The following is a 27,119-nucleotide window of genomic DNA, read 5'->3' as shown; positions in this document are numbered from 1 at the left end:
TCAGTGTGTTTTCAGTGGGTTAATGGATCTCTCAGTGATCATTCCCAGTAGATCTCTCAGTCAGTGTGTTTTCACTGGGTTAACAGATCTCTCAGTGATCATTCTCAGTAGATTCCTCTCTCTGGATGTTGCTGAGGTGAACTCTGGAAGGTGCCATTCGGTGTCAGTGGGAGGGGTGCGGACCGCCGGCAACGTCTCCCCCCCGCGCTGCTGACGGTAATGGTCTCTGCCAGTGACCTGTCACCCCGGTCTGACGTCAGCGAGGCCGCCGGGCTGAGCGCCATCTTCTCCCATGGAAGAGCAGCGAGGGGTGGCAGGGTCAGTGTCCGCAGCTCATAGTCAGGCCTTACACTCTGCACAACATGGCCAATGTGTCCTATCACATCTCCAACCTGCTGGAGAAGATGACATCCAGTGACAAGGACTTCAGGTAAACAGCCAGAGACACTGCCTCCTACTTTAAGCACGGATTGTCCTGTCCCTGACTACTACAAATACCACAAATCCCACCTCAAACTCAACTCCCTCTGGCTGTATTTCTGAACACTCGCGGCTTTGTGTGTGTGGATTGTACTTTGCTGTGCCAGTGCTTTGGGAGGGTGGCTGCTTTTGTTCATGTCTAACTCCAACATTGCATCCTCCTCAACTTTACACAAAACATCATTTGGGGTGTTCCTTCTGTCGGCACCATGCTGCATTTCGCAAAGTGGAGTGTGAGACTTATGATCACCTCGTTGTTGCAGCCTGCAGCTATGTACAGAACTGCTTATATCATAATTTCACGCCATTGAATCAGTTCAATTTTGCGACACTGGGTTGGTGTTCACGGGGGTTGTGTTCACATTATGGTTCACAATGTATATGAGATATCAAGGGCCTTCTCCTAAAATGCATCCTATGCAGAAGTGAGTTTGTGAGCTGCTGTACATGTTACGTAGTGTTATCTTTGTGTTTGAGTGTTTTTGCCAAGCATTGGTGTAGAGAAAGAGAAGCAGTCATTGATATTAATTGATTACTTTCAACTTTTAAAACAATGTTTAATAGTATAACAAGTAGGCTTATATTTACACTGCAATAAAGTAACTGAAAATCCCATAGTTGCCACATTCCGGCACCTGTTCAGGTACATTGAGGGGGAATTTAGCACAGCCAGTACACCCAACCAGTGTGTCCTTTCGACTGTGGAAGGAAACCAGAGCACCCACAGAAAACCTGCTGTTGGCTCGGTATTACAGGTCCAGGATCTATAATTTATAGATTATATAATTTAAATATATAATTATATAATATATAATTCATAATATAGAGGACTGGTTGTCAAATAGGAGGCAGAGAGTGGGGGTCAATGGGTGCTATTCGGATTGGTAGATGGTGACTAGTGGAGTGCCCCAGGGGTCGGTGCTGGGGCCTCAGCTATTTACCATTTATATAGATGATCTGGAGGAGGGAACCGAGTGTAGGGTGTCGAAATTTGCTGATGACACCAAAATTGGTGGAAAGGCAAATTGTGCGGAGGGTGTGGAGAGTCTGCAGAAGGATCTAGATAGGCTGGGCGAATGGGCCAGGAAATGGCAAATGGAATTTAATGTTGGCAAGTGCGAGGTGGTCCACTTTGGTAGGAATAATGGTAGGAAGGATTATTAATTACGTGGAGAAAAACTGCAGCAGGCGACAGTGCAGAGGGACCTCGGGGTCCTTGTGCATAAGGCGCAAAAACCCAGCTTGCAGGTGCAGCAGGTGGTCAGGAAGGCGAATGGGATGCTGGCCTTCATCGCGAGGGGGATTGAATATAAAAGTAGGAAGGTCTTGCTGCGGCTGTATAGGGCATTGGTGAGGCCGCAGCTGAAGTACTGTGTGCAGTTTTGGGCGCCGTACTTACGCAAGGATATTTTGGCCTTGGAGGGAGTGCAGAGGAGGTTTACTAGGCTGATGCCGGAGTTGAGGGGGTTGAGCTATGAGGAGAGGCTGAATAAATTAGGCTTGTACTCGTTTGAGTTTAGAAGAATGAGGGGAGATCTCATTGAGACGTATAAGATGATGAATGGGATGGATAGGATAGAGGTGGAGAGACTCTTCCCGCTCAGAAAGGATAGCAGGACTAGGGGGCACAGCCTCAAGATAAAGGGGGGGCGGTTTAGAACAGAGTTGAGGAGGAACTTCTTCACTCAAAGGGTGGTGAATCTCTGGAATTCTCTGCCCGTTGAAGTGGTGGAGGCTACCTCGCTAAATATTTTTAAGACGCGGGTTGATGGGTTTTTGATAAGCGAGGGGATTAAGGGTTATGGGGAGAGGGCGGGAATGTGGAACTGAGCCACGACAGATCAGCCATGATCTTATTGAATGGCGGGGCAGGCTCGAAGGGCTAGTTGGCCTACTCCTGCTCCTATTTCTTATGTTCTTATTTGCAATCAACTAAAAGAGCTATCCACCATCAATCTGTAAGTGGCTGAGTTAAGGCTTTTGTAGGCAAAACGAACCAAAAATGTCCACAAGGCTGTACAAAGGTTTTGAACTCTTGTGATTCTTGAATAGAATGGGTGGCACAGTGGTTAGCACTGCTGCCTCAGAGCGCCAGCAACCTGGGTTTGATTACTGCCGTGGGGTCACTGTGTGAAGTTTACACGTTCTGTGTCTGTGTGGGTTTCCTCTGGGTGCTCCAGTTTCCTCCCATGGTCCAAAGATGTGTGGGTTAGTTGCATTGTCCATGCTAAATTGCCCCTTAATGACCTGGGATGTGTAGGTTAGAGGAATTAGTGGGGTAAATCTGTGGGGCTATGGTGATAAGGCCCATGTGGGATTGTTGTTGGTGCAAACCTGATAGGCCGAATAGTGTCCTTCTACACTGTAGGGTTTGATTTCTAAATGCCACATTTTCTCCTTTTCCTGTCCTTTCAAGAGTTTTGGCAGGAATTTCTTCAAAATATTTGCATTTTTTTTACTAATTGTTTCTCGCTTTACTTGAAATTGAGCTTTAATACAAATAACTTTTTTATTTCTGTGAAGAAAGAATGAACTTGCATTTATTTAATGCCTTTCACAGCCACAGTACATCCCAAAACACTTTGCCAGCAACGAAATGCTAGTAATGTAGGAAATGCAGTAGTCAATTTGCACACAACAGGCCACCACAAATAGCAGTGAAATAATCATAATTTGTTTGTGATGATTGATAATACTGGTCAGGGTGCTGGAAGAACTTTCCCGCTCTTTGAAATAGCACCAGGAAATCTTTTGCTACTACCTGTGTGGTGGGGTTTTGGTTTAGTGTGCCGTGGGCGGCGCGGTAGCACAGTGGTTAGCACTGCTGCTTCACAGCTCCAGGGACCTGGATTCGATTCCTGGCTTGGGCCACTGTGTCTGTGTGGAGTTTGCACATTCTCCTCGTGTCTGCATGGGTTTTCTTCTGGGTGCTTCGGTTTCCTCCCACAGTCCAAAGATGAGTGGGTTAGGTTGATTGGCCATGCTAAAAAATTGGCCTTAGTGTCCTGAGATGCATAGGTTAGAGGGATTAGTGGGTAAATATGTAGGGATATGAGGGTAGGGCCTGGGTGAGATTGTGGTTGGTGCAGACTTGATGGGCCAAATGGCCTCTTTGTATTGTACAGTTCCTATGATTTCACATGACTGCACAGTGGCATTTGGGAACCCGCAACCATTTTGCTCAGAGACAAAAGTGCTACTAGCTGAGTCGCAGGTAAAGTCTCAATAGCTTTCTAACAGAATCCCAAAATGCTTCCTGGGCAGTTCATTTTCTGAGGAGACAGAGGTGACTGTAGTCTGTTCTGGCAGCCAACTGTCTCACTGAGCACATTCAAAGCTTTTATATCGCCTGAGTGCTGTACAAACTTATCAGAAATCTCATCTAATGAGTGCAGTAGTGAAATGCTGCAAGTGGACATGTTTGATCCCTTTTGCCTACTAAAGCCTTATTTTGGCCACTTATAAATTGGTAATATAGAGGGCTAGACTAATAAGCCAGTTTATAAAATTTGGAAATAAAAAGTTGGTACAGTATAAGTAAATGGCCATGAAGCTTTTAGATTTGTTGCTTTTCAAAGAAAAATGAACTGAACTGGTTCATTTGTGTTCTTTAGAGAATTAAACCCAAGGTCTTGACCTACATGTCACTCCAGCGCCACTTTAAGATGCTTCGCTCCTGACTGGCCTCTGAATGGCCCAGCATACACTGAAGGCATATCAAATCGAAGTTCAGGGAAAGTAGAAATAGGTAGAAAAATTCTGGCATTGCCAATGACTCAGGCCAAAGAATTTTTTTTTTAAATTGTGACTTACCAATTGTTGCAACTAGTTGTGTAAATACACAAATGCTGGAATTAAACTTACAGCTGGTTTTATAGACATTGTATGAAGGTAAGCAGGAACAGCAATGCACTTTAGGCCACTGTCTCTTGACCTAGCCACTAAATCCAAAGAGCCAAGTTGTAATACGAGCTAGCTCTTGACTGCTGACATAAAGTTCCCTGCCTTTAATGGTACTTGGGCATAAATAACCCATCCTTCGTATCACAGGTAATAGTGAGGGTCATCTTTTTCATAAGTCTCCCAATTACATACCCTCTTATCGCACGCTGAATACACTGAATAGGTTAAATGTGTTGATGTGCTTGTACTTTGACATGCAATTGCATTAGGATACAAGCACGCTGATCAATACGCCCACCACAACATCAAGATTGATGCCTGCCTGTTACAGTGGTGTGATTTTTGAGAACAGCCCCCTGTCCCAACTGATAGGTTGAATAGGTGATAAATTTGTAACAAGCAAGGGTATGATTTCAGACTGCTGCCACGTAGTAAAAAGTAATAAAGCCATGAGTCTTGAGCTCTGAGGCCTAGTGTTGTGCCAGTATGTTATTAACAATTCTAATGTATCAATATCCCCTTGTCTACTCAGTGCTTCATTTCTCCCTCAGAAATTAAACAAGATAAGAATCTGCCCCCCTCCCCTCCCAGTCCTATCCCCACAACCCTGCATATTTTTACCATTGTTAATCCACCTAACCTACAATGGGCAATTTACCATGGCTAATCCACCTAATCTATACATGGACTGTGGATGGAAACCAATGCAGAACAGGAAGAACATGAAAATGCCACACAGACAGTTACCCAAAGCCAGAATTGAACCTGTGTCTTTGCATTGAGAGACAATTTAGCATGGCAATTCATCTAACCTGCATCTGGACTGAGGGAGGAAACCAGAGCACCTGGAGGAAACCCGCACAGGCATTGGGAGAACGTGCAAACTGCACACAATCAGCCAAGCTTAGAATCCAACCTGGGTGTCTGGTTAGTGGGCAGCTAACCATTGTGTCTGGTTGTTTATGAATATTCTGCCGATGCATTTCACGTTCCCTACTACCATTCCCTTCCCTACTGGAAGGAGATTTTCATTCCAAGAGGCTAAAAGAGCAGCAAACTCTTAGAATAGGCTTTTGAGGTTTATATACATTTTCAAAGAACTTTGGGATCTGTAAAAAAAAAAATACATGTGTGATATTTTCAATAATCCAAAGGAGTAGAGGTTTTGTTTTGAAAATCTATATGAATGTCTGCTATTGTCTAGGTTCATGGCCACCAATGACTTGATGGTAGAGTTGCAGAAAGACTCCATTAAATTGGACGATGACAGTGAGAAGAAGGTGGTGAAGATGTTGCTCAGGTTGCTGGAGGATAAAAATGGAGAGGTGCAGAACCTGGCCGTGAAGTGGTAAGTGACAGTTGCTAAACCTAATGGTCTGATATGCTGCTTTAGGCTGGTGATTCTGATTGTCACCTGCTGCCAGCCTCTCCTTTACAGGTGACATTGAATTGCATTGTCTCATCTCCCCCTGAGCCTCCGGCCTACAAGTGTTGATGGGACTTATCGACTTGGTCCTTGACTATACAGCAGGGAATTAATGTAAGGTTATTGCAACTCTGCAAGTATTTGCCATGTGTTCGCATGTACGGCAGCATGGTGAATCCATTAAATTACAGTCATTGCCATTATCACCAGTGACAATATGGCTCTCCATCTGTTTTTGTGATACATTAGAGCAGCAATTTGCATGCTGATTTATTCCTGCCATTGAAGGCCATTGTCTGTTTCTGCTTGAGAGTTAACACTGGTGCAGTCCAAAGGCTGTGTCTCGTTTGTTCTCTTACCACTCTGCCTCAAATATAATCGTTGGAAGATTGGAACAGGAGTAGGCCACTTAGCCCCTCACACCTGTTCTACCATTCAATTAGAACATGGCTGTTCTGTCATCTTGACTCCACACACATCTATCTTTGCTTCAATTTCCTTGATACCTTTGACTAATAAAGATCTATTACTTTTAGCTTTAAAGTTGATAATTGAACTAACATCAGTTTCTGTTTGTGGAAGAGAATCCCAACATAGAGGAAGCCATTTGGCGGACTGAGTTTGCACCAGCTGACAGAGTATCTTACCCAGGCTGCCTCCCCCTACCCTATCCCCATAACCCCAAGGTTGGAATTGAACTCTGGCCTCTGTCGCTGTGAGGCAGCAGTGCTAACAACTGTGCCGTTCTATTTTTTTTAAAGGTACTCAACCTAGATCCACTCTCCTGCCCTATTCCTGTCATCCTGCACATCTACCAAGGCGTGTTTACCAAACCTACACATCTATAGATGTGGGAGGAAACTGAAGCACCTGGTGGAAACCCATGTGGACGTGGGGAGAAAGTACAAACTCCACACGGTCACCCAAGGACAGAATCGAACCCAGGTCCCTGGCGCTGAGAAGCAATCTTCTAAATTTCAGGGAATACAATCATCATCTGTGTAATCTGTTCTGATTAATGAGATTCTGAGGATTAAACTTTCACACTGGTAAATGCAGTATAAATTTATGCTTGACTGCCACCCACCCATCCATCCACCTTAAAGATGCATTCTCACCATCACCTGTGCATAGTGGCAGCAGCATGTATTGTATACTGCTGCAGCAACTTGTCAAGCCCCCTTTAACAGCTGTGACCCCTACCAATAAGGAGGAGAAGATGTGTGAAAATGCCATCACCTGCCAGGTCTCCCTCCTCCTCCTCTCACACACACACACACACACACACACACACACACACACACACACACCCACCCCCCCAAAGTCAGGCACCATCCTAATTTGGAAATGTATTGCCATTCATTGACTGTTGCTCAGCTAAAATCCTGGAGCACTCTTCCTAACTGCATTGTAATTGGATCTACGCAACGTAGACTTTGGGGGTTCAAGAAGATGGCTCATCCCCATCCACTTGAGGGCAAATAGGAAAGAACAATAAATGTGTCCTTGTCAGCAATACTAATATTCTATGAATGAATAATAAAGAAAAATAATTTCCTTTGAATATCTAGATTGTTGACCTCTCCTGTAAATACTGGTGCAAAGTTATTGTTTAGCATGTCCTTGCTTTCATTGACAACTTCACTGTTGTAGGTTTCAAGAGACTCCATTTCTTGTAAGTTTCTTTTTGTATCTTTTACTATGTTTTGTCACTCCTTGCAGTTCTTTCTATCTTTCCCCTTCACTGTGTTTTACATTTTTTCTATGCTTTTTGTTTTAAGTTCATTTTATCTGTTAATTCTTTGTTATCCATAGTAATTAGACATAGAACATAACAGCGCAGAACAGGCCCTTTGGCCCACGATGTTGCGCCGACCAGTTTTTTTTTAAAAAACACTGACCCACTAATCTAAACCAATCCCTTTTCGTCCATAAACCTATCCACAGATCTCTTAAACGCCCCCAAACTAGGCGCGTTTACAACCGCAGCAGGCAGGGCATTCCAATCCCTCACCACCCTCTGGGTAAAGAACCTACCCCTGACATCCGTCCTATAACTACCACCCCTTAATTTAAAGCCATGCCCCCTCGTGCTAGCATTCTCCATCCGAGGAAAAAGGCTATCACTATCCACCCTATCTAAACCTCTAATCATCTTATATGTTTCAATAAGATCCCCTCTTAGCCTCCTTCTTTCCAGTGAAAACAACCCCAAATCCCTCAGTCTCTCCTCATATGACCTCCCCTCCATACCAGGCAACATCCTGGTAAACCTCCTCTGCACCCTCTCCAAAGCCTCCTTCCTGTAATGTGGGGACCAGAACTGCACACAGTACTCCAAGTGCGGCCGCACCAGAGTTGTGTACAGTTGCAACATGACGCTGCGACTCCTAAATTCAATCCCCCTACCAATAAACGCCAAGACACCGTATGCCTTCTTAACTACCTTATCTACTTGATTCCCAACTTTCAGGGATCTATGTACACATACACCTAGATCCCTCTGCTCCTCCACACTATTCAAAGTCCTCCCATTAGCCCTATACTGAACACATCTGTTACTCCTACCGAAATGAATTACCTCACACTTCTCCACATTAAACTCCATCCGCCACCTCGCGGCCCAGCTCTGCAACCTGTCTAAGTCACCCTGCAAACTATGACACCCTTCCTCACAATCTACCACACCACCGACTTTGGTGTCATCAGCAAACTTACTAATCCACCCAACTATACCCTCATCCAGATCATTAATAAAAATTACAAACAGCAGAATTAAATTACAAACAGAAATCTGACAGATTTGACTCTCGCTATTTTTGGGATATAAGCTGTTTTTATCTCAATTTTTTGGACACCCTACTGAACTTTTTTTTAAACTCCGGGTTGTGGATCTTTGGAATTCTCTATCCCACAGGGCTGTGGACACTCGTCATAGTGTATGTTTAAAGCAGAGATTGACATTTTTAAATACCAATGGCATAACGGGCTATGGGGATCATTGTGGTTGGGGAGCTTTGAAGTGGATGAATAGCTATGATAGTATTGAATGGCAGAGCAGGCTCACTGGGCTGAATGGCCTATTCCTCTTCTATGTTCCTGTGTTTTACTCATTAACATATTTGTCTAGATTATTATAGACAGTTTCTGTCATCATGTTGAAGTCAGCACTACCTAAATATCGAATGTTTCATTTTTCTACCTTTCAAACACTACATTGAACTTGATCGTGTTATGATCACTACTAGATAAATCTTCATGCATCATTTGACTGTTAACTATATCTGGTTTTTGTTAATTAAATCTATTATGAGCTGTTCACTAGTTGTTTCTTAGATATATTTCAGAAATCTGTCTCAAATTCACTATCTTTCTGGCACATGCCTGCTTATCCTAATCTATGTGAAACTTAATATGCCCCATTAAAACCACTACCTTTGCTACATGCTTGTCTAATCTCAGCATTTATGTAACGGTTAGTGATACAGAGGTTTAATTCCTGTACCGACCCAGGTTATTCATGATGCTCCGTCTTTTCAACCTTGCCCCTTGTCTGAGGTGTGATGATCCTCAGGTGATCATCAGTCACATCCTATGGTCATCTGGGACTCCTTAAAAGAGGACACTTCACAGCAACTGGAAGGGAATCTTTATCTGACAAGTAATCTTATGTTGCGGTGGGACCATTTTTGCAGCTTGCTGAAGAAATGGAGAGTTGTTGGGGGATGGGAGGAGAGGCAGAGAAAGGGGAAGAGCGATGGTGTTGAATGCCAGGGTGACAGTATTTTATTTGTTCACTTGCTCAGTTTGGGTCCACTGGTCAGCAAGGTGAAGGAATACCAGGTGGAGACGATCGTGGACACATTATGTACGAACATGCTGTCCGACAAAGAGCAGCTACGGGACATATCCAGTATTGGCCTGAAGACTGTCATTGCAGAGCTGCCTCCTGCTTCTAGTGGTAAGATTGTCCTTCATTCCTTGTAATCTTTGGAAGCTCTCTCAATTTACATTTGTCCCCTGCCAATCCTGATACAATAGGGTATTTTCAACTTGTTACCAAACATGCAAAACTTTCTGTACCAAAGCACATGATTACTGTTAATGGTTTCTGAAGTGTGACACTTGGGATATGAATGTGTGGTACAAACAAGCTGCAACTAATTGTTCCTTCAGTGTTTTGAGGATGGGTTTCTCTAAGTGTTTTATCATTTCCTTCCTGTCATTGTGGTGTTGTCTCTCTGGATTCTGACTTCAAGGCCATCAAAATCATCAGTACCAAACTTAGTTGGCTATTTTTAGTGGGTGAGCTGTTAGAAGGCTATTTGGTCATGAGTGACATGAGCCTAATCCTCTTTCACCTGAGAAGCACAGGCATGTATTCCCAGCAGTGGGTTAGTGGTATGCGATGCAAAGCAGCAACCCTAGTTAAATTGTTTTTCTTGGTCCTTTATCTTCTTGAGGGTCAGTGAGGCAATTATCATGTCCCATCTGCCACCCTGGCTGAAGCCAACGAATTTGACCCAACCCTGGGTTCAACCCTGGGTTAAACCTTGGCCTTCAGTTCAGTCAGAGTCTGCCTCAGTTGGATGAGCCATTTGTGGCAGCCTGATTCTCATTGTCATTTTCATATTGATTTAATAATTAGTCAGCTGAGTCCCGGACTTTCAGCACTGCTGCCCCATGAGCAACAATGATCTGCTTTTCCTTGAAGCTTGTGCAGTAACCTCAGAGTAAATGTGGCTGGGAACATGAACAGGAGTAGGTCTATTCAACGTAGGTTATTCAACATACACCTGCTTTGCCCACCATTCAGTTAGGTCCTGACTGACCGATGCCTCATTCATTTATCTGCATTGGCTCCAAATTCCTTGACTTAACCCAATAAAAGCCTATCAATCTCAGTTTTGAAAGCTCTAGTTGGCTGATTATTCACAGCCTTTTGAGTTCCAGATTTGTACTGCCCCTTGTTGTGGATGAAGTGTTTCCTAATTTCACTCTGATCTAGCTCTGTGTATCCTGCTGCTCCATGGTGTAATAGGATTTCAGCATAAATTGTGGTTGTAAACATTTCTGGATGGCTTGAAGCCTAAGCTGAACTTTTAGAAAAATAAGTTGTATATGATTCTTAAGGGTCTTGAGAGGGTAGATGCTGAGAGGTTGTTTCTCTTGTGGGTGAGTCTAGAACCAGAGGGCATAATCTGAGTGAGGAGTCGCCACTTAAGTCAAAAATGGGAAGGAATTTCTTCTGATGATAGTGAATGTGTGGAATTCACAACAGATGGCTGTAGAAGCTGGACTGCTAAATCTGTTCAAGGCTGAGATAGACAGATTATTAATCTGTAAGGGAATCGGGGGTTATGGGGATAAGGCAAGAAATTGGAGTTGAGGATTATCATCAGATCAGTTGTGATCTTGTTGAATGGCCTATTTCAGCTCTTACGTCTTGTGAAAGGGGCCTGTGCTTTAGAACTGTTTTATGATGGGAATGAATAAGGCTCAGTGGATGACAGGAGCGGCCCAGTTGTCAGAGCAGGTGGCGTGTGAAAAATTTCTCCACCCCTGGTCAATCCAAAATATATTGCTGTGAAATGCTTAATGTTAGAACTTTCTCAAATTTTCTTTCTGCAGTTGACACTGTGCAGTTTCACAGGTACCGGCCGTCTTCTGGTACTTCTACCAAGAGGCCATAGCTGAGCCTTGACATTGAATTCGAGCAAGATACTGGAACAAGGAGGGCATTGATGTCAAATCTCGCCCTGTCAAGTATTGTCCATCTGTCATTGGATAGTCACTGAGAACAGGAGCATTAGATATCTTTCTTCCCCACCAACAACTTAGAACAGACTGGAAAATAAACCTGGGGTCTTTCTGTTTGGATCCTTTTTTTTAATTTCGATCATGGGATGTGGGTTTCATTGACAAAGCTAGCATTTATAAGCATCTCCAAATTGTTCATGAAAGGGTGGTGGTGAGCAGTTGTTTTGAACCGCTGCAGTCTCTGGTGTGGTGCCGCTAGTTGGCAATTCACGATCTTGACCCTGTGCTGATGTGGGAATGATGATATATTTCCTTGTCATAGGGGCTGTGTGACTTGGAGGGGAACATGCAGTGTTGTGATAGTCTCACGTCTGTCCTTGTTCTTCTAGGCGGTAGAGGGTGTGCATTTGCAAGAAGCCTTGGTGAATTGCTACCATATATTTTGTAGATGATGCACATTACAGCACTGTTGGTGGAGGGATTGAATGTATAAGGTGAAATTCACTAATCTGTGGGTTCATTCAAAAACTCCTTATATCATTTTAGTACAACTATTTTGTTTAACATGCTCTCCTATAATATGTCCTGTTAAATTGTACATCTGGCTTTGATTGGCCATTCCAACCATTATTTTGTAAATTGAGTTTGTCTCTTTATATGCCCTGGTTGTGAACAGAACTCCCACTTACCTGATGAAGGAGCAGCGCTCTGAAAGCTGGTGGCTTGTACTACCAAATAAACCTGTTGGACTTTAACCTGATGTTGTGAGACTTCCTACTTGATAGGACCAGCAACTGATTTTCTTTCTAGTAAAGGATGGTAAAATTACTCTGGCCTTCCCTTTAGGTTTTTGCAAGTGATATGGGTTGAGGCCTTGAATCTCTAGGGCTACGACAGCACCGACCAAGGTCCAAGAATCATTGCACAGTGCTAGAAGAAGCCATGCAGCAGGCTAGGATGGTAGCCAAGTCTTCATAACTTCTGAATGAGACTGACTAAAGATTCAAGTCTACCAATGGTCACCAGCAGAGGGCTTGAAGCTTCTGAGGTCACCAGATTGTTATCATAAAATGGTAATAAGTCCCCAATTATTACTTAATTGTCTCAGCATAAAACCAATGAGAAGTGGGAATTTTGAGAATAAAAGCCTTAAAGGTAATGAACAAACATCTCTTCCCTGCCCTGGAGCTTACTGGCCAGGGAAAAGAAATGTAGAATTGTCAAACTAAATGAACCCCCTCGGTAGTATCTGCAGTCAGTAAACATTTGCTGCTGTTCTAGGTTTAGCTCTGTCTGCCAACGTGTGCAAGAAGATCACTGGACGCCTGACAAGTGCCATTGCCAAGCAAGAGGATGTGTCTGTCCAGCTGGAGGCCTTGGATATACTGTCTGATATGCTGAGCAGGTAAACTACAAAGTATCATAGACAAAGGAGTTCCAATTATTATTGTGTGAAGAAGGAACAGGCTGATACCGGAGTTGAGGGGGTTGAGCTATGAGGAGAGGCTGAATAAACTAGGCTTGTACTCGCTAGAGTTTAGAAGAATGAGGGGAGATCTCATTGAGACGTATAAGATGATGAATGGGATGGATAGGATAGAGGTGGAGAGACTCTTCCCGCTCAAAAAAGACAGTAGGACTAGGGGGCACAGCCTCAAGATAAAGGGGAGGCGGTTTAGAACGGAGTTGAGGAGGAACTTCTTCACTCAAAGGGTGGTGAATCTCTGGAATTCTCTGCCCATTGAAGTGGTGGAGGCTGCCTCGCTAAATATTTTTAAGAAGCGGGTTGATGGGTTTTTGATAAGAGAGGGGATTAAGGGTTATGGGGAGAGGGCGGGAAAGTGGAACTGAGCCACAACAGATCAGCCATGATCTTATTGAATGGCGGGGCAGGCTCGAAGGGCTAGATGGCCTACTCCTGCTCCTATTTCTTATGTTCTTATGTTCTTAATAACACACAGGTGTGGTGTTATACGGAGTAATATTCTTCATGCTGTTAAACTGACATTGTGCCAAGTATTTTTTTTAGTGGCTCACAAGGATGATACTATTAAAAGTAATTTATTCTGTGGTATAAACGGGGTGTTAGCTTGTATGAGATATCCTAGAGTTAAATTCAATTGTTGTGCATATTAGATAATGGTTTAGAACGGAGTTGAGGAGGAACTTCTTCACTCAAAGGGTGGTGAATCTCTGGAATTCTCTGCCCGTTGAAGTGGTGGAGGCTGCCTCGCTAAATATTTTTAAGAAGCAGGTTGATGGGTTCTTGATAAGAGAGGGGATTAAGGGTTATGGGGAGAGGGCGGGAAAGTGGAACTGAGCCACAACAGATCAGCCATGATCTTATTGAATGGCGGGGCAGGCTCGAAGGGCTAGATGGCCTACTCCTGCTCCTATTTCTTATGTTCTTATGTTCTTATAATGGTCTACATTAAAAATCAACAGCCGTAATCATTGTGATGGTGGGAGACAGGGACGGTGTTGGTGAACATCCACTGAATGATACAAAGGAGGAAATGGTGAGAAATGCTGGGATCAGTTGGCATGGGAACTTGCACGAGGTGTTATCTTATGAATTTGACACCAGATCCAGTTCGTCAGTCCAGGATGTTGCTCAGAGGTTCTTAATGTCTGAGGAGAAGTGGGGTGGGGAATGTTTGAGCATGTTCTATATTTTTCACATTGATATGCAGTCCCAGTCCTTTGCCTGAGAAGCAATGCAAGTTCAACGAAAAGACAGAGGTCGGGTGATATAGAAAGTAAAAACTCAATCAAAAAATCATAACCATAACCTGCAAAAATCAGACATTGTCATTTTCACAAAGCACCTTGCAGAGCTACAATTTGCATGTCTATGGCATAATCACCCACCTATTTACTGGATTGGTCCTACCAGAAAACTGATTTTTTTTAAAAAAAAGCAAGCTCTTATTTGCATAGCACTTTTAACAAAGCAGCCCAAAATACTTCACAAGTGTAATCAGCCAAATAGAAATGGCAGCCAAAGGAGGTGACATTATTACAGGTGAGCAAAAGCTTGGTCAAGGCGATAGGTTTTAAGAAACATTTGAAACAGAGGAGTGAAGAGGTTTAGAGAGGCAGTTTTGGAGTTGGGCCTATAATTGGAAGTACCACCACCAGGTCTGGGAATAAAAGAAGTTGTTTATGCACGAGAGGCCAGAATTGGAGGAACAAAGATATGAGAATTATAATGCTGATAGGTTACAGAGATAGGGCCAAGAGCAAGGAAGGATTAGAGTGTGAGGAGTAGAATTTGAAATTTGAGGTACTGTACGACAGTGAAGTAACAAGTGGCATCAATGAGGGTTTCAGCTGGATCTGGGCTGAGGCAGGTGCAGAAATGAGCAATGCTATCAAGATGTGATGGTGACCTTATGGAGATGGAAACTCTACTTGATCACATATAAAATATGCAGATTGCAAACAGTCTGGTTCATTCTTACTGTGGTCAGGGAATGGGATGAAAATGGAATTTGTGGAGGATTCCAAGACAATAGCTTTGGCATTCTGAATGTTTAATTGGAAGAAATGTCTGCTCATCCAGTGCTGAATGTTGCACAAAACTTAATATTCTAATTATGCTGCTTTTCTATGGCATTTCTGATATCAGTGCAAAACCATCTTGGGTAGAGGACCTTTACTCATTTTTTAAAAGAATAAAAAGTGATTGAAATGTGTAAGATTGAGTGATGAGCAAGATGCTGGAAATCTAGAACTAGGGGGTGCTGGTGTGACTTTTTACAAATAAGGGTTGCCATTTAAGACTGAAATAAGGAGGAATTTGTTCGTTCAGTGTTATTTGTGTTTGGAGTTCTCATTGAGTAGTGGCGGTTGAGTCGTTGAATATTCCAGGTTTGACAGATTTTTGATTGATCAGGTAGTCAAAGGTTATGGGGGACAGGCAAGGAAGTACTGTTAAAGCCACAGTCCTATTAGCCATGATCTTATTGAATGGCAGAGTAGGCTTGAGGGGTCAAATGGCCCACTGCTGCCCTTATTTCATAAACCTTAATGATCCTAAGTGCCTACAATGGCTGGCCTTAAGCACAAATATTGGTTGTAATGGAAGAGCAGCCGCTGAGCAGATTTCAGAAAGGTTCTATTCTGGGATGCACTGGACCACTCAGAGGAGAGCACGACTCGCATCCCAACAAATGATAAATATCTTTATTCGTGTGGCCACACTTGGATTGTTTGTGAAGGGTGGAGGCAGAGATATTGCTGAGATCTCTGCAGATTTCCTGTCCTGCAGGAGGAATAACATGAGGTTGGGACTGATTCAAGGGATCCATGACAACTCAAGCTGGGCTGATGGTATCTAAGAAATCCTAAGAAAGGTTTGGAGCTTGAGGCAGGACTAGGTATAGGAGTTGACCTTATCCTGGTTAGGGAAGGATGGAACTGTTGTAGGTTTGTGCTACAACACGCAATATCATAAAGGTTCTGAGATGACCCTCTCTTGTTCTACTGCAGGTGGAGGTTGTGAAGGTCAGTCTTAGAGCCTCCATCCAATCTTGCCCTGAGAGTCGGTGACCCAGGTCACACTCCCAGGAGACACGTAAGTTTTCCACGTTATCTGGTGCTGAGGAAGAGAGCATTGGTCGGAGAGGGTGCTGGTGATATCTGCAGGGCAGCTTTTAATTATTTTCAGGAAATGGGCCCTGGCATGGTTACCCATATCTAGTTAACCTAGAGCAGTTAATGGCAACATCTCCTAACGACAGTTGATTTTACAACTGGCCAGCAGGCCTCTGCAGGGGGCATTAACAGTTCAGTCCTGTCTAGGGCAGACCAGATTAGGGTGTCAAGTTCTCTTCCCTGAACGAGTTCAGTTTTTAACAACAATCAGGCAGCTGTTGTGTTCTGTTGCAGATCATCTCAGTTCTGACTGTGTAAAAGTCACATTAGCGAAAGGTAGATCCAGAACTCTGAGTGGCTCTTGTTTCCGTTACAACTCTCCATTTTACTGTACTTATTTTTGCTTGTATCTTGTACATCTATCTCCAGACACACATGCTTAGCAGTTTGGAGCCTGCTACCAACACTATCCAGTGCTCCTTTGTCCCCCACTACACTATACAGTTCCTTTCAGGATCTCGGGTTGTCCCATTGTTTCTAATGATCAATAACGTATGCTTTAAATAGCAGTCACTTGTGCTACCGGAAAACTGGCAGCCAATTTGCACGCACAGGCACATGATTGTAGGAGAGATAAGTGACCATTTTAACAAGGTGTTTGAGGAATACATATTGATCAGGAGAGAAGCAGTGAATACTCTGTGCTATATGGTTTGCTTGCACCGGGGAGAAAGCTCTTGCTCTTTAAAATAGCGCAGTGACCACAAGACATAGGAGTAGAATTAGACCACTCGGCCCATCCAGTCTGCTCCGCCATTCAATCATGGCTGATATTTTTCTCATCCCCGTTCTTCTGTCTTTTCCTCATAACCCCTGACCTTTTATTAATCAAGAACTTATCTATCTCTGTCTTAAAGACACTCAACGACCTGACCTCCACAGCCTTCTGCAGCAAAGAGTTCCACAGATATACCACTCTGGCTGAAGAACTCTTTCCTCATCTGTTTTGAAGGATCGTCCCTTCAGCCTGAAGTTGAGCCTTCTGGTTCTAGTTTTTCCAACTAGTGGAAACATTCTCTCCACGTCCTCTCTATCAAGGCCTTGCAGTATCCTGTAAGTTTCAATAAGATCCCCCCCTTTTAAACTCCACCGAGTACAGACCCAGAGTGCTCAACTGTTCCTCATGCGACAAGCTCTTAATTCCAGGGATCACTCTGATGAACTTTCTCTCGACCCTTCTAAGGCCAGCATATCCATCCTTACGTATGGGCCGAAAACTGCTCATAATACCCCAAATGGAGTCTGATCAGAGCCTTATACAACCTCAGAAGTTACATCCCTGCTCTTGTATTCTAGCCCACTTGACATGGATGCTCACATTGTATTTGCCTCCTTAACTGCCGACTGAACCTGCACATTAGCCTTAAGAGAATCTTGAATGATGACTCCCAACTCTGTTTTTGATTTCCTAAGCATTTTCCCATTTAGAAAATAGTCTGTGCCTCCATTCCTCCTTCCAAAGTGCATAACTTTACACTTTTCCACATTGTATTCCATCTGCTGCCACTTTATCCACTCTCCTCATCTGTCAAAGTCCCTCTGCAGCTCCCTGCTTCCTCAATACTACTTGTCTCTGTACATATCTTTGTCATCTGCAAACTTAGCAACAGTGCCTTCCGTTCCTTCCTCCAAATTGTTAATGCATGTTGTGAAAAGTGGTGGTTTGAGCATTGACCCTTGAGGCACACCACTAGTCACCAGCTGCCACCCTGAAAAAGACCTCTTTATCCCCACTCTCTTCCTTCTGCCAGTAAGCCAATCCTCTGTCTGTGCCAGGATCTCACCCTTAACACCATTTAACTTATTTAACAGTCTCCCATGCGGCAGCTTGTCAAAGGCCTCCTGGAAATCTAAATTACGTCCACTGGTTCTCCTTTATCTAACTTTCTTGTTACCTCGTCAAAGAATGCTAACAGGTTTGTCAGACATGATCTCCCCTTGGCAAAGCCATGCTGACTTAGTCCTACTTTATCATGCATTTCCAAGTACTCTGCGATCTCATCTTTAATTATGGACTCTAAAATCTTGGTTAAAAAGTCTCGCAACACCATGGTAAAGTCCAAAAGGTTTGTTTGGTGGCACAAGCTTTTGGAGTCTGATTCCTCACTCATCTGAAGAAGGAGCCTAAAACTCTGAAAGCTTGTGCTGCCAAATAAACCTGTTGGACTTTAACCTGGTGTTGAGACTTCTCACAGTGCTTACCCTAGTCCAACACATCATCTCTAAAATCTTGCCAATGACTAAAGTCAGGCTAACTGGCCTATAATTTCTTGTCTGCTGCCTCCCTCCCTTTTTAAACAGCATTGTTACATTAGCTACTTTGCAGTCTTCTGGTACCCTCCCTGCCTCCAGTGATTCCTGAAAGATCACCACGAATGCCTCCACAATTTCCTCAGCGATCTCTTTTAGAACTCTGGAGTGTAGTCCATCGGTCCAGGTGATTTATCCACCTTCAGAATTTTCAGTTTTCCCAGAACCTTCCCCTTAGCGATGGCCACTACACTTACCTGTACCCCCTTACCTTCCTGGAGCTCTGGCATCCCACTGGTGTCTTCCACTGTGAAGATTGATGCAGAGTAACTATTCAGTTCCTCTACCATTGCTTTGTTTCCTATTATTACAGCCTCATTTTCCAATGATCCCATGGCTATTTTTGCCTGTCTCTTGCCTTTTATATATTGAAAAAAAACTCTTCCTATTTTCTTTTATATTACTGACTCGCTTACACTCGTATTTCATCTTCTCCCCCCCATATTGCTGCTGTCTTTTAAAGGCTTCCCAATCCTCTGGCTTCCCGTTAACCCTTGCCACTTTGTATGCTTTTCCTTTTGCTTTTATGCTGTCTTTGACTTCCCTCGTCAGCCATGGATGCCTTGTCTTCCCCTTAGCATGTTTCCTCCTCCTTGGGATGAATTTCAGTTCTGCTTCCTGAATAACTCTCAAACTCCTGCCATTGCTGTTCCAATGTCTTCCCTGCTAGGCTCCCTTTCCAATCAACTGTGGCCAGCTCCTCCCTCATGTCTTTGTAGTTACCTTTATTTAATTGTAATACCATTACATCTGATTCTAGCTTCTCCCCCTCAAACTATAAAATCTATCATATTGTGGTCACTATTCCCTCAGGGTTCCTTCACCTTAAGTTCCCTAATCAAGTCTGCCTTGTTACACATTACCAAATCCAGAATTGCCTGTTCCCTAGTAGGCTCTGTCACAAGCTGCTCCAAAAACCCATCTCTTAGACATTCCACAATTTTTTTTTCCCTTGGGATTCACTACCTACTTGATTTCCCCCATGATTATTGTAATATTGCCTTTTTTATGTGCCTTTTCTATCTCCTGATTAATGGGATCTTTCACTTCTACCTGAAAAGGCAGACTGGTAAATGTCTCATTCAAATGATAACACCTCTGACACCTCTAGCACTGCACTAGAATGTCAGATTATTCCATGTGCTCAAGTTTCTGAAGTTGGACGTAGCCTACAACGTGCAACAGAAGTGAGAGCAGTAACCTGCTGAAATCATGGCATTTTAAACTGAGGTACTATGGAAATGGGCTAGCTTGGCATCCACAATGTTATTGGATGAATTATACCAAAATAGAAGAACCTTGAATGTTATTAGAACGTCTTCAGTTGAGGTTTGGCTATTGGGCTAGTCTCACCATGATAGTCTTTTCTTGCTGGAGAATTAATGCGGAAGTGCAAATCCAGCAGCAAATCATTATCCAGAATGTGTTGCCTGAAAGCAGGCTAAGTAACATTTTTCAAAAGGGAATTCGATGTATACTCAAAAGGTTGAAAGGCTCTGGTGAAAAGGCAGGGAAATTGGATAGCTGCTTCGACAAACTGGCAAATGGCCTCCTGTGCTGTGACAGATATACAAGTTTATAAATGACTGGCATAGAGTCATTCTATACTATTCAAGGCAATACTAATTTTTTCTTTCCAGGATCTGGTTACGATCTCCTGCTGGGCTGATATTGATGAAGATCTCTTTCTGCCAATTTATGGCAGTATGGCACCCAGTTTGGGTGCACTAAACTGAGGATGGTCCACAGCTGGCTGGTGTGAGAGATGGAAATGTCACACAGCTTTAGGTCAATATTCCCATGCTTAGAGCCGAGAGAGCTCAGTCAAACAAATGTGCTGTCCGATGCCGGTATACCTATAACTGGGGATTCTGCATTCTGAATGTGTCTTCATGTTTCTCGTTGCAGGTTGGGTGGGACCCTGATCACATTTCACTCCTCCATCTTGAGCTGTCTGCTGCCTCAGCTGTCAAGCCCAAGGCTGGCTGTTCGCAAGAGAACCATCATTGCTCTGGGGCACCTGGTCATGAGCTGCAGCAGCTGTCTGTTCTCTGAGCTAATGGATCATTTACTGGTCGAACTGTCAAAAAATGAATCTACCTCCATGACTAGAACTTACATCCAGTGCACTGGTGCCATCAGTCGACAAGCTGGACATAGAGTTGGTGAGTAACTGGCTTTAAATCTTCCCTTTTTTATTTCAGTAACTTGAAAGGCTGGTTTAACGTTATTGGACACGCTTGCTTATGTACTCTCCACATGGACAAAATGATACATTTCAAGGATTAGTAAACCATGGACCTCTTTCATATAATCCCCACAGTGCAGAAGGAGGCCACTTGGTTCATTGAGTCTGCACCGACCACAATCCCACCCAGGCCCAATCCCTGTAGCCCCACCTATTTACTCTGCTAGACCTGAGTCAATTTAGCATGGCCAATGCAACTAACCAGCACATGTTTGGATTGTGGGAAGAAACTGGAGCACCCAGACGAAACCCACGCAACATAGGGAGAACATGCTAACTCCACACTGACAGTGATTCAAGCTGGAAAGCAAACCCAGGTCCTTGGTACTGAGGCACTGTGCACTTGCTGAGAGCTTGCTATAATATTGTAGAACAAGCTATGCACTGTTTCTAACTAGTGCTGCACCTACAGCAAAATCCTGTGGATGTTGGAAATTTGAAATGAAAATAGAAAATGCTAGAAAAACACAAGGTCTGGTGGTATCAATGGAAAGAGAAGCAGGGTTCACATTTTGGGTTGATGACCTGTCATCACCTGAATGGAACATTAACTCTGGTCTCACTGCACAGATGCTGCCTGACCCACTGGATATTTTCAGCAGTGATATTTCATATGTAACTGCATTGAAGCTGTTTGATGCAATGTAGAAGGAGGTTTTTCTCCACATCTAACCTGTAGTGTACCTGACTTGTGACTGTTTAAAAAAAAGTATCACTGTGCTATTTCATTGTATGTAATCTATGTTGCACTGACCTGGGAGAGTTTGGAACAATTTTAAGAGAGCTCGACTCTTTTTCTAACCTGCGCCTAAGAATGTAGGAACAAGAGGACATCATTCAGTTCTTTGAACCTGTCCCACCATTCAGTTAGACTAAGAGCTGATATATATCTGAACTCCATCTGCCCTGTTTTGGTTCCCTCATCTTTTATATGGTTGCCCAACAAAAATCTATTAATCTTGGCTTTGAAATTTATTTGACCCCAGCCACCTCAGCATATTGGGAGAGAGAGTTACATCTTGTGTGAAGAAGTGCTTCCTGACATCACCTTTAAATGGCAACTCTCTTAATTTCAATGTTGTTTCTCCTTGCTCTGGTTCCTGTCACTGGAGGTCATAGTTTCTTGCTTATCATGTCTAATCAACACCTGCATTAAACCAACCTTACCTTTTATATTCTAGCTTGGTCTATGCATAATGTATTCTTAATTTAATCCTTATGGCCCTGTTATCATTCTGGTAAATCTGCTGTGCTGCTTCCATGGACAATATACCCTTCCCAAGTACAATGCCTAGAACGGAACACAGTACTCCAAAATGGAGCTGTCGTATAATTTTGCCACTTTATATCCAGTCTCTTGAGATAAAGGTCAATATTCCATTAGCTGTTCTTTTTGTACCTGAACATTAGCCTTTAGTGATAGATTGAGGGGTTGGAGTACAGAAATCAATCTCTTTATTTATAGTTCCCAACTTTGTGCCATTTAGAGAGCATGCTAATCTATCTATCTTGGGTCCAGTGAATGACTTTGCACTTCCCCACATTGAACCTCCACATTTTTCCTGCCCTTCACACACCTGGTTGTGCTTGATGATGAACAGTTTTGACTCTCAAATAATTGCATGTCTCATTTTGACAGGTGTCTAAAAGCCTCAGCTCTCCATTGGCTAAACTAAATAAAGACAGAGATACTTGCATTTCTTTAGTGTCTTTCACAGTTTTAGAAAATCATAAAGCAGCTCGCAGCCAAAATACTTAACTCACCATATGCTTCCAGTTAGAACCAATGTCTCCAAATATCAGTGATTTGCAAACTAGATTATGGATCTGGAATACGATCCAAAGAAAATGAGCTAATTTGAGGTTAATTGACATCTTTAAAAAGAATCTGGGCGATCACCCATCAAAGGATTTGGCAAAATTGATGGCCCAGATGTTGCAGTCAACAGTAAAGCAGAAGTATTCACTGCTGACTGCATTTAAAAACTAAGCTTTTACTTTTTGCATAGGTTGCAGCAATAACTTGCTCTCCTGGCTGCATTGTGGACCCAACGGTGAGGTTAGTAGGGTGGCCATGTGACATGGCACAATTCTGATGAGGATGCCCCCTTTGAGGTCTGCTTTCAGCTCCGTGATAGACAAGTGTTTGGAATGGTTTGAAATGTTTTCTTCAATGCATTTTTAATTCTAATACTCGCCCCCAGCTTTTCCCACACCTGCACCCTCAGCTCCTTAGATCTGCTGATGTTTGTGGGTGGGTCAGGGGCGGAAACTGATTGTGAATGCAGTACAGATAAAATACTGACCCAATTTCAGCATAGGCCCATTCAAATTCTCTCAAGCTATACAATCATCAATAAAAATGAGACAGACAAGAAATTTCTGTAGAGGAGACATTGTGGTAATGTCACTGGACTTGTTATCTAGAGGCCCAGGCTAGCTGTCTGTGGTAACAGGTTCAAATCCCACCTCAGCAGTTGGTGGAATTTAAATTCAATTAATAAATCCAGAATATGACACTAGTCTCGGTAATGGTGACCATTAAATGATTGACTCTTAACTACCCTCTGAAATGGCTGAGCAAGCCACTCAGTTCATGGGCAGTTAGGGATAGGCAAACTAAATAAGAATAAGGAACCTTGGTTCTCGAGGGAGTTTGTAACACTGATTAAGAGGAAGAGAGAGTTGTATGTAATGTACAGGCAGCAAGGAACAGATCAGTTGCTCAGAGTATAAAAAGTGCAAGAAGCTACTTAAGAGGGAAATCGAGGGCTAAAAGAAGACATGAGGTTGCTTTGGCAGACAGAGTGAAGGAAAATCCAAAGAGCTTCTATAGGTATGTAAGGAGCAAAAGGATAGCGAGGGATAAAATTGGTCCTCTTGAAGACCAGAGTGGTAGACTGTGTATGGAACCAACAGAGATGGGGGAGATACTAAATGGGTTTTTTGCATCCATATTTACTGAGGAAACGGACATGAAGTCTACGGAAATAGGGCAAACAGGTAGGGAAGTCATGGAACTTTACAGATCACAGGGGAGGAGGTGCTGGCTGTCTTGAGGCAAATCAGGGTGGATAAATCCCCAGGACCAGACATGGTATTCCTACAGACCTTGAGGGAGGCTAGTGTTGAACATGCAGGGGCCCTGGCAGACATATTTAAAATGTCAATATTCACAGGGGAGGTTCTGGATGATTGGAGGGTGGCTCATGTTCCGTTGCTTAAAAAAGGTTTCAAAAGAAATCTGGGAAATTATAGGCCAGTAAGTTTGATGTCAGTGGCAAGTTATTGGAAGGTGTGATAAGGGATAGGATCTACAAATATTTGGATAGATGGGGACTTATTAGGGAGAGTCAACATGGCTCTGTGCGTGGTAGGTCATATTTGACCAATCTATTAAGAGTTTTTCGAGGAGCTTACCAGAAAGTGGATGAAGGGAAGGCAGTGGATGTTGTCTACCTGGATTTCAGCAAGGCTTTTGACAAGGTCCCTCATGGGAGGTTAGTTAGGAAGATTCAGTCGCTAGGAGGTAGTAAATTAGATTAGACACTGGCTCAATGGAAGAAGCCAGAGAGTGGTTGTGGAGGATTGCTTCTGAGTGGAGGCCTGTGATGAGTGGTGTGCCGCAGGGATCGGTGTTGTGTTCGTTGTTGTTTGTCATCTACATCAATGAACTGGGTGATAATGTGGTAAATTGGATCAGCAAATTTGCTGTTGATACAAAGATTGGAGGTGTAGTGGACAGTGAGGAAGGCTTTCAAAGGTTGCAGAGGGATTTGGACCAACTAGAAAAATGGGCTGAAAAATGGCAAATGGAATTTAACGCAGACAATACCTCACACTTGCACTTTGGAAGGACAAACCAAAGTAGGACGTACAGAGTAAATGGTAGGACTCTGAAGAATGCAGTTGAACAGAGGGATCTGGGAATACAGGTACAGAATTCCCTAAAAGTGATGTCACAGGTGGATAGGGTCGTAAAGAGTGCTTTTGGTACATTGGCCTTTATAAATCGGAGTATCGAGTATAAAAGTTGGAATGTTATGGTAAGGTTGTGTAAGGCATTGGTGAGGCTGAATTTGGAGTATTGTGTACAGTTTTGGTCACCTAGTTACAGGAAGGATGTAAATAAGATTGAAAGAGTTCAGAGAAGGTTCACAAGGATGTTGCTGGGACTTGAGAAGCTGAGTTACAGAGTGATTGAATAGGTTAAGACTTTATTCCCTGGAGCGTAGAAGAACGAGGGGAGATTTGATAGAGGTATATAAGATTTTGATGGGTATGGATAGAGTGAATGCAGTAAAAAGTCTGACAACACCAGGTTTAAGTCCAACTGATTTATTTGATAGTAAACTCACTATCAAATAAATCGGTTGGACTTAAACCTGGTGTTGTCAGGCTTTTTACTGTGTTTACCCCAGTCCAACGCCGGCATATCCACATCATGAGTGAATGCAAGCAGGCTTTTTCCACTGAGGCTAGAGGAGAAAAAAACCAGAGGGCATGGGTTAAGGGTGAAAGGAGAAAAGTTCAAAGGGAATATTGGGGGGGCTTCTTCACGCAGAGAGTGGTGGGAGTGTGGAATGAGCTGCCGGATAAAGTGGTAAATGTGGGGTCACTTTTTAACATTTTAAGAAAAACTTGGACGGGTTCATGGATGAGAGGGGTGTGGAGGGATATGGTACAAGTGCAGGTCAGTGGGACGAGGCAAAAAATGGTTTGGCACAGACAAGGGCCAAAGACCTGTTTCTGAGCTGTAATTTTCTATGGCTCTAACATGCACACCATATATCCTATTAAAGAAGAAGGAAAATCCTAGGTGAATAAATGTGTTTGCGTTGCCCAGGGTAATCAGCAAAATGTGATTTTATCCCTATCCAAATGGAAGAATTACAGGAGTTCAAATGATATTGCTAACTTTTGCAACTTGTAATTAGGTGCTTTCCCAGCATTCACAATTGGAACATCAAAAGTAGAGAGACATTATGACGTACAATTAATGAATGAACAGCGTGTTGTATGGTTGGGTTTGTTAAATATATTGAATAAAGTTGATACGTTTTCTATTCTGTCAATGTAATGCTTATTTTCTATTCTTGTTAATATCCTGCTTTGCATGTATTTAACGGTAAGAGATTTGTTAGAGGATATCATGGTGCTAAAATACATTGGACAAGACTCCTAACTATAATTGCAGTTGGATATAGTTTCTGAAAATCCAATGTAAAAAAATTTAGGAAAGAATGAAGCAGGAGAGTTTTGACACTGCTGCCGATTTAAAGAGCTATGCTCCTGAGCAAGCACTAAGTACTGGATTAATCGACCCAAGCTTCCTCACTAATGGCTTCCCTGGAGCCCGTTCATGTGAATCGCCCGATTTGAGTTTGAGTGGGTTCTGGGAAGATTATGGTTTCATGGAATCCCTACAGTGCAGAAAGAAGCTGTTTGGCCCATTGAGTCTGTGCTGACTCTAACAGAGTATTTTACCCAGGCCCACCACCCTGCCCTTTTCCCATAACCCCATACTTTTATCTTGACTAATCCACCTAACTTGCACATCTTTGGACTGTGGGAGGAAAATTGCAGATGTGAAAAGAATGGGCAGACTCCGCACAGAATGTCACCCAAGGCCTGAAATGAACCCAGGTCTCTGGCGCTGAGGGAGTAGTGCTAACCACTGTGTCAATTTGCCATCCTCAATACCTATCAAAGGGAACATTAGATCTGAACCAATAGATCTTTGATGCACGTGGGAGTTAAGAATTCAAGTTCTTTTGATTGTGCATAGGGAATAGTTTTGATGTTTGGGATAATCATGGATAATGTGTGGAAATAGCAAGCATGATGGACTGAAAGGTCTTTTCTCATTCCAAGTTCCTTATGTTCTTGGATTTGGGCTTGAATCGATGCATTTATAAATAAATTCTGTTGAACCCCCTCAATCCTACCAACACAGTATCTTGTGTGTTTTTATTTCAGGAGAACATTTGGAGAAGATTATTCCTCTGGTTGTGAAATACTGCAATGTAGATGATGATGAGCTGCGAGAATACTGCTTCCAGGCATTTGAGTCCTTTGTGAGAAGGTGTGTTATTGTGTAACATTCCCTCCCTCTCCTTTCTCTACTCTACCTTGATTGAAACTCCTGGCTCAGTCAAGTGATCTGTTCCTGAACCAATCTTAATCTGTAATTATGCACCTCAAAGAGATCCTGTATCTTGCTCTCCAACTTCTTACTTTTCTCATTCCGCCTCTTCCCTCCTCTTGTTCCAAATCTATTTGAATGGGCAGATGTGTCCTGAAACAAACATGTTGTGCTGCCAAACTGAATAA

General features: G+C 43.1%; 1 protein-coding gene across 1 annotated transcript in view; it reads left to right on the top strand.

Annotated features, from left to right (window-relative positions):
* Positions 1 to 266: 266 nt before the first annotated feature.
* The window catches only part of LOC145339630 (cullin-associated NEDD8-dissociated protein 1-like), a 53,836-nt gene continuing 26,983 nt past the window's right edge, over positions 267 to 27,119 (top strand). The window contains exons 1-6 of the mRNA XM_080184143.1: positions 267 to 430; positions 5,588 to 5,731; positions 9,616 to 9,770; positions 12,851 to 12,974; positions 20,447 to 20,703; positions 26,766 to 26,871. Coding sequence (XP_080040269.1) covers positions 363 to 430; positions 5,588 to 5,731; positions 9,616 to 9,770; positions 12,851 to 12,974; positions 20,447 to 20,703; positions 26,766 to 26,871 — 854 coding nt within the window. The 5' untranslated portion in view covers positions 267 to 362. The remainder of the gene's footprint in view (positions 431 to 5,587; positions 5,732 to 9,615; positions 9,771 to 12,850; positions 12,975 to 20,446; positions 20,704 to 26,765; positions 26,872 to 27,119) is intronic.

The sequence above is a fragment of the Carcharhinus amblyrhynchos genome, chromosome 3 (assembly GCF_965287045.1).
Source record: "Carcharhinus amblyrhynchos chromosome 3, sCarAmb.v2.hapA, whole genome shotgun sequence".
NCBI classification, from domain to species: Eukaryota; Metazoa; Chordata; class Chondrichthyes; order Carcharhiniformes; family Carcharhinidae; genus Carcharhinus; species Carcharhinus amblyrhynchos.
The sequence above is the reverse complement of the archived record's forward strand: the minus strand, read 5'-3'. Positions and strand labels throughout refer to the sequence as shown.